This window comes from Littorina saxatilis, linkage group LG7 (genome assembly GCF_037325665.1).
Source record: "Littorina saxatilis isolate snail1 linkage group LG7, US_GU_Lsax_2.0, whole genome shotgun sequence".
NCBI lineage: Eukaryota > Metazoa > Mollusca > Gastropoda > Littorinimorpha > Littorinidae > Littorina > Littorina saxatilis.
In genome coordinates, this window is record NC_090251.1 from 57,575,906 (window position 1) to 57,583,856 (window position 7,951).

The 7,951-nt window shown below is 41.7% G+C and overlaps 1 protein-coding gene across 1 annotated transcript in view; it reads right to left on the reverse strand.

The window, feature by feature from the left end:
• LOC138971881 (FAD synthase-like) overlaps positions 1-6,520 on the reverse strand; it is a 33,951-nt gene extending 27,431 nt beyond the window's left edge. Inside the window, exons 1-2 of the mRNA XM_070344720.1 lie at positions 6,304-6,520; positions 537-631 (exon numbers count right to left, since the gene is read on the reverse strand). Coding sequence (XP_070200821.1) covers positions 537-631; positions 6,304-6,421 — 213 coding nt within the window. The 5' untranslated portion in view covers positions 6,422-6,520. The remainder of the gene's footprint in view (positions 1-536; positions 632-6,303) is intronic.
• Positions 6,521-7,951: the final 1,431 nt, after the last annotated feature.

Genomic DNA, 7,951 nt, shown 5'->3' on the forward strand with positions numbered 1-7,951 from the left:
TAGGAAAAAACACGCGCCAAGCCGAGCAACTTGCGAGTTTGTAAAATGCAATGTGATTTGCTTTTAAAATGTAATTCATTAGTATTCAACCAATTCTGCGAAATATCTGTGCTTGCGCGATTACCTCTGTGGAAACTGTCAACAGAAGCGAGATCGATCGAAACACAGACAAACACACACACACACTAACCGGATACACTGACAAATTCTCATATCATATGGCACTAAACAGCACTATTTTGCATCTTTCGACAAAAGCATTTTCGGACCGCCCACCCTGTTTTGTGCGTTTTGCTTCGACTACGTAATGTCCCATTAGAATTTGGTTGAGGGGGACAAATGTCCCATTGTCTTTTTCTTCCAGGCTAAACCCTGCTCATTTTCTGACCGCTACACAGAGTGAGAATTATCAGAAATGAATACCAGGGCTCACAAGAAAGAGTGAACTGTTGCATACTTGTTTGACTTGCCTAGCAATTGTAAGCTTGGCGTAACAAGCGTAATATGCTCAATGCTGCGTTCTGCAAATAACTCACCCGTTTCACCTCCACACCAAGTGCAAAGAGACGCCGGCACAGGAAGTGGGAGTTTGTGTCTTGTGTTTGGCCTTTCAAAATTTCATCGCCAACGACTGCAAAGAACAACCCAAAGGCCATATATATATATATCACACGCTTTCCTTCTTTGCCACTACTAAAACAAACGTGTGCAAGGTGTAGAGGTTACATGCCGAGTCTCACTGATTATTAAAAATAATGGTTGAAGTTAGCGGATCATGAAAAATGCGAGCTTCGTTAGACAATCAACGTAATCTCGTGTGGAAGAAAACGTCTGTCACACGATCAAGTCTGAATAGCAGGTAATATATATTATAATTTATATATATATATATATATATAACAAAATCAAGGAAAAGAAAAGCCAAACAAAGAATTTCAAGTGGCAGCCCAAATTTTCAACATGTTGCCAGGCCTTCCTCAGGGGCGTGTTAAAATAATAAATAATAAAATAATATATGCAAAATAATAATAAAATAATATATATAAAAAATAATTAAGTAATGAAAAACAAAAACAATTGTCAGTAAGTACTGGTGTCACATGACTGATGTGAACCAGTTGATTGGCTAATGGCGATGCGCTTAAATCTGTTAGCGCACTCTTGCTAACTTTTCCACAGAGCGTACGTATTCTTACGCCCTTTGCAAAAGCGAGACTGTACTCTCATCCTCAGAATTAATTAATGACATGTAGCTTATATTCTTCACTTTACCAAAAAATAACCATACATTTCCTGCGGCTCAAAGTAGAAGTTTTTTTCCCTGACAGATCGCAGGCGCCTGTGCCACAGTTAACACTATTGTGACTAGCGCTGCCACGGCGTTAACGTCCTGCCTGCCCAAGCTTGCCACCAAGAAACTTCCCAAAAATCAGTAACTGTAAAGAAATCTGTCTAGCAAGCTTGAATTAAGTCCAATCACCACCAAATTTTGTGTACTAATTCAAAAATGGATGCCCAGTTCAGTCGTGCTATTTATAAGTTTGTCACACGACTTGTTATAGCAAAGGGGGTGAAAGGGGGATAATTTGTGTTTTTTAACGTTTTTTTGTGTGTGTTTTATTTTCCACTGCTTTTTTTAAAAGTTATTTTTTAACAGAAAGTATTATAAATAATGTTATAACCAAACAAGGTGTAAAACCTATGAATTAGCTGAAATATTGTTAACATTGTACACAGAAATAAGGAGACAGTACAAAGAAAAAAACAAGCAAATCACGCATTCACTCACAGCATCCTGACTCAAATGAAACTGTAACACTCACCAAATGATGTCTAGGTAATCCATATTGAATATAAGTCACATTTTCACAACAAAGTACCAACTGTACACCTATGAACATTTCCAAAAGGATTAGAAGGCTCCAGCCATCCATTGTTATCAGTGCTGCCACGCCCCCATAGCTCCTGCACGATTCCGAGATACATGTTCGTCTAGCAGTATCACCCCCTACCACGTGTAGTTTGCCGACTCGTACTAGCAACAACTGGACTGTTTCTTCCTCAATGTCACTGCTATTATCGCTTTCTTGAGGCTAAAACGACACGATGTATCATGATCTACAGGATCCTCAAGATCCAACATCCGGAGAATCTCCTCCCGTGACAAGGCTCGCCTTCGATTCATTTTTTTTTGTTCGAAAACACCACGCAAATCTGCACTAATTTGATCAAGCCGGAAGAGAAAACCACGTTTATCAAGGGAAACAACTCAATTTATTGCAATCTTCAAAAACCGGGAAGCAATCACGAGTCTTGTACCTTGTGTGACTGATACTGAAAAATGCGCGTCCCGTCCATGGGCGTGTCAGCACGGTTACTGATTTATCAGCGTCCCGTCACGAAAGTGTTAAGCCCACTGATCTAAAAATAGAAGCGGCTGTATCTCTTCCACGAAATGGTCTCTTCTCGTTTTGACTTGCAAAGATTCTTCTCATATGCCGTGTTAGTGGCATGTAGCTTATTTAGTTATTAACCACATTACTAAATAATGAGTTAGTGTAAAATTCCCAGCGGCAAACAGAAAACACAAGTGTTATTCCGATAACGTATCAGCTAGACCAGCATTTGGAAGTCGACTCTGTTATAGTAGACTACTTTGAAATACGACTGCATCAGTTCAGTAAATGAATGGTTTCCGAATTATTATTTCAAGGCAACAACAATCGGAATCAAAAACATGTAGGGTTAAGAATGTTCTTACCATGTATAAAACTTATTACCAACCTGCCTCATGCGTGCAGACGAGCAATTATTGTTTTTGAAATGAGACTGCAGTGCAGTGCCGTGGTTCGATTGCCCTAGCCGCCTAGCAGACGACATAAACCTCGCAGCAAGTTAACATGTTGGGCAAATGTGAACAAACAAACGATGGGGACATAATACGTTTGGGGTTCACAGCATTCTTACGGTTCATATACATGTATATATAGTACCAGTCTCCCCGATGAGTGAAGATACAACACGAGAAACATACCACATTTACTTTGAAAATGTGCTAACCGTGGCCTTGGAGTCAATTTAAGGGGCAACTCTCTGCACAGTCAATCTGTCGAAGCTCAATGAAGGTTTCGAATCGCAAATAACTATAGAGCACAGTCTTTTCTCCGAGTTTAAATGAGGTCTCCGTGAAAGATCATCACTTTTTAGCTTAACGCTACACTGGAATTTACCAACAGAAATTAAAACAAGAGTTTGCGTGTGACGAAAGCACGACACACTTGAGACAGCCCACATCTATATATATATACGACTAGTGTCTGTGTGTCTGTCTGTGTATCTGTGTGTCTGTGTGTCTGTGCGCGATGCACGGCCAAAGTTCTCGATGGATCTGCTTCAAATTTGGTGGGCATATTCAAGTAGACCCGGGACACGACACAACCTGGTCGATATTTCAACACGTGCTCTCAGCGCGCAGCGCGGAACCGATTTTGGTTCCACCTCAGCTATTTTGGTTCCACCTCAGCTTACCCGGGCCCCCATACCGACACACCATAGCCGCTACACCACATCACAACGCCAAAGTTCTCGGTGGATCTTTTTCAAATTTGGACACCGTATTCAGCTACACCCCGGACACAATATCATCGATGAGATATTTCAACACGTGCTCTCAGCGCGCAGCGCTGAACTCATTTTCGTTTTTGTGTTCATTTCACCATTATAAGTAACTCTTCCTTATCTTCTCCAGTGTTTGGCGTTTATCTCCCTTCCTTCGTGTGGCTTTCCCGTTCAGTTGTAAGTTACTATTATTTTTAGAATGTCACTGCGCTGTCCACTGCGCTGTCCACAACGCTTCCCTTGCACCCGTAAGTTGTTCTTACTGTCAAAGTGAAAAGGTCGAATCAATTTATAGCCACGCGAAAAATACACTCTCACCTATCTCTATATATTTATAGATACAGATATGCATATATATATACGGCTTCTCTGTGTGTGTGTGTGTTTGTGTGTGTGTGTGGGCAAAAACCTATGTATTATAGAGTTCTGTTTGTGATGGGGTCTAGCGGCTTTTGTCTGTCTGTATGTTCTGGCATGTGAGAAGCCACAGCAGATGATATAGGGCTAAGAAATAAGCTCAAAAATTCTCAATCCCGTTTGACAGGACTTCGCCTTTCAAAGGTGATTGTGGTGAACCGCCACGCTGTCTGTCTCTGTCGCGCCGTTCACCCCAAATTCCCGTTTCTGAGGTACTATTTTTAGAATGTCACTGCGCTGTCCAGAACGCTTCCCTTGCACCCGTAAGTTGTTCTTACTGTCAAAGTGAAAAGGTCGAATCAATTTATAGCCACGCAAAAAATACACTCTCACCTATCTCTATATATTTATAGATATAGATATACATATATATATATACGGCTTCTCTGTGTGTGTGTTTGTGTGTGTGTGTGTGGGAAAAAACCTGTTGATTGTAGAGTTCTGTTTGTGATGGGGTCTAGCGGCTTTCGTCTGTCTGTATGTTCTGGCATTTGAGAAGCCACAACAGATAATATAGGGCTAAGAAATAAGCTCTAAAATGCTCAATCCCGTTTGACAGGACTTCGCTTGCAGAGGTGATTGTGATGAACCGCCACGCTGTCTGTATAGAGTTCTGTTTGTGATGGGGTCTAGCGGCTTTTGTCTGTCTGTATGTTCTGGCATGTGAGAAGCCACAGCAGATGATATAGGGCTAAGAAATAAGCTCAAAAATTCTCAATCCCGTTTGACAGGACTTCGCCTTTCAAAGGTGATTGTGGTGAACCGCCACGCTGTCTGTCTCTGTCGCGCCGTTCACCCCAAATTCCCGTTTCTGAGGTACTATTTTTAGAATGTCACTGCGCTGTCCAGAACGCTTCCCTTGCACCCGTAAGTTGTTCTTACTGTCAAAGTGAAAAGGTCGAATCAATTTATAGCCACGCAAAAAATACACTCTCACCTATCTCTATATATTTATAGATATAGATATACATATATATATATACGGCTTCTCTGTGTGTGTGTTTGTGTGTGTGTGTGTGGGAAAAAACCTGTTGATTGTAGAGTTCTGTTTGTGATGGGGTCTAGCGGCTTTCGTCTGTCTGTATGTTCTGGCATTTGAGAAGCCACAACAGATAATATAGGGCTAAGAAATAAGCTCTAAAATGCTCAATCCCGTTTGACAGGACTTCGCTTGCAGAGGTGATTGTGATGAACCGCCACGCTGTCTGTCTCTGTCTCGCGATTCACCCCGGCGAAGCCGGGTATTCCTCTAGTAAAAGTATATCTGACACAAACCTGACCACACAGTTACGCCTATCCAAATGCACGTTGCAAAATGTGCGTTTTGAATCTCTTTTTTCTCTGGCGGTACTGACAATATCGTTATTGAAACAATCCCAGTGCACTAACTTGGATTTATAGAGCAAATCTCGAAAATAATTATTGAACTCAGCGCTATGCGCTTCGTTCAATAATGAATTAATTTCTCGATTTGCTCCATAAATCCCTTAGTGCACTGGGATGTCTCAATAACTTAAAAAATTGCAAGTACTGATCCAGAAATGCTCCAATGTCTCTGTTAGTGAAACCAAAGCAAAGAGCAGCATTGCAAATCATGAGCTAGCAATACAGAACTGCACAGTTTGATTTTGATCAAAATAAGAAGAAAATTAAAAACATAAACACAAAAACAAAAACAAGAAAAATAAAATCCAACAAGATCGAGTCTACAACTGCACAGAATTGATACAAGGTTTCGTATGCAACGTCAAGGTTTCGTATGTAATATCACGGTCAGAGTGTGAGAAGTTCGTGTTGACTGTTGACAACAGTGTTTTGGGGAGACAGACAATGTGAATGATTGAGAAAGCGAGAGAGTCTGTAAACTAGCATGCTCTCTTTTTTTGTTGTGGAGAGAATGGTAGTATCCTACAGGCATGGTTTGTCAGCCTCTTAAGGACAGGACTGGGTTAATATGATATTTTAAAAAAAAAAGGAGGAAAGGAATAGGGTAGGGCCGAGCAAGCCAGCCCCCCACGACTGGGACCCAGGACCCACTCTCCATAAGGATGGGGGTGGGGGTATAATAAGACGTATGTTAAAATCCTTGTTACAGGAGTAGTTATGGTCGTATGCGTTGTCTTACTTGGGGGGGGGGGGGGGGGGGGGGGCATGCTCTCTTGCAGACGACACTGCTATTGTAACCTGACTCCAGTGAAGGGACAGAAATCGAAACTTGCGCGATGCTTCTACCACAGACAACACTGAGCATGAGAAACGAGCGCTTACTGATGATTCCTGCTGTTACTCGATTGCCGTCCATAGCGCTGCACTGCTGGCGAACTAGATGCCTCACAACAGTATCAAGCCGTCGCCAGTGTCTCACTATTGTCTGTGTACCCAACATCCGTGATCGTCACAGCTTGCGCACTGCCATGTCAGTTGTTTTGTAAGCGTACAGTGCACTATGCGGTGTGTGGTGTGCTCAGAGACTATGCTTGAGTTGCGAAAGTTGTGACCCTTGGAAGGGAGTGTTCATTATTCGATTGTGTGGTCTTGGTTACCCAGAGCTTCCGCAGTTAGCAGAGACGACAAACCTGGGGAGACTGAAAATCAGAGTTCTTTGCTGAAAATAGGGGTTTCAGCTTTTATGTTTGGTGTGTCAGTGTATAAGACATCGTGGATTCTTTTTGGGGTATGGAGGGGGCAGGGGGGGGGGGGGGGTAGGAGAGAGATTGGGGGATTTTGTTTGTTTGTTTTTCTTCTCTGAAGGGTGTTAGTGGGGGGTCACGTCGCAATTAAACTAGCTAGTGAATTGGGAAAAAAAACTATCAATAAAAGAAAATTTCATGGTAATAAACCTAGATCGGGACAGGCCGCTTGCGGACTCTACACTTAGTAAGTGGTCTCCTAGAGCGTGTTCTGCTCCCTTTCTTCTGACTGACAGGCGGGATTTCAAGTTCAAAACCGGAAGGCATTTCAGTTTTTGTTTTGTTCCGTTGCATTTGTCACTACTTCATTTGGAACTTCAGCCAACTTCGCGTTCGAAAAGCCGTTGTTTTCTTGTATAATTTTTCATCAGGCTGGGACCCTTCTCATTCGACATGACGACGAACTCGATCATTCTACTCACGCAGTAAAACAATCAGAAGAACGGAGGCGGGGCTTGCCACCTTTTATACCTCGGCCAGTCGCACCTCAGTTTAATACTGACAAAACAAAATGCAAAATGACGTCATCAAACAAAGAAAATGCACAGGTAAATACTCTTACAAATTCATGCCAGAATAAAATAAAACTGAGTCGTTCAGTAGCTCTGCCACTGAAGTTCACAGATTAAGCTGGGTTTCAATCCAACATTTTCAACAACAAACACAACAAAACTTGTTTTTATTCAGGTAAATTTTTTTTTAAATTACAGAGTGCGAATATTGCTTCTTTATAAGTACAGTTAGTAAAAGAAAATACAATCATGTTTTGAGCTGAACTTGAGTTCCAAAACGAAGTTCTAAGGTACCAAGCTACAATGCAGTCCCGTAGTCTGGAGCATGACCAGCAAAAGACAACTTGGCAAACATGTAAAAGAAAGAGCTTAACAAAATGCGTTCGCAAAATGCTGCCGGCACAACTTTTCTCAAAACACAATATTCACGTTATTAAAAAGAGCAATCAAAATAATTAGAAAAAGACATACGCAAATACTCACAAGAAAATGCCAATTATCATGCAATTCCGTTCTTTAGTCTTTGAGATATAATTGCCAAAAATAGACACACACACACACACACACACGTATGCGCACTGCACGCGGATGCACTGCACTGCAGGCAGACACGCACACACTAAAACACACACACACACACACACACACACACACACACACACACACACAAACGAATTCAGTGATAATTCGTTTTTATAAGTGGAGACTTGAAAT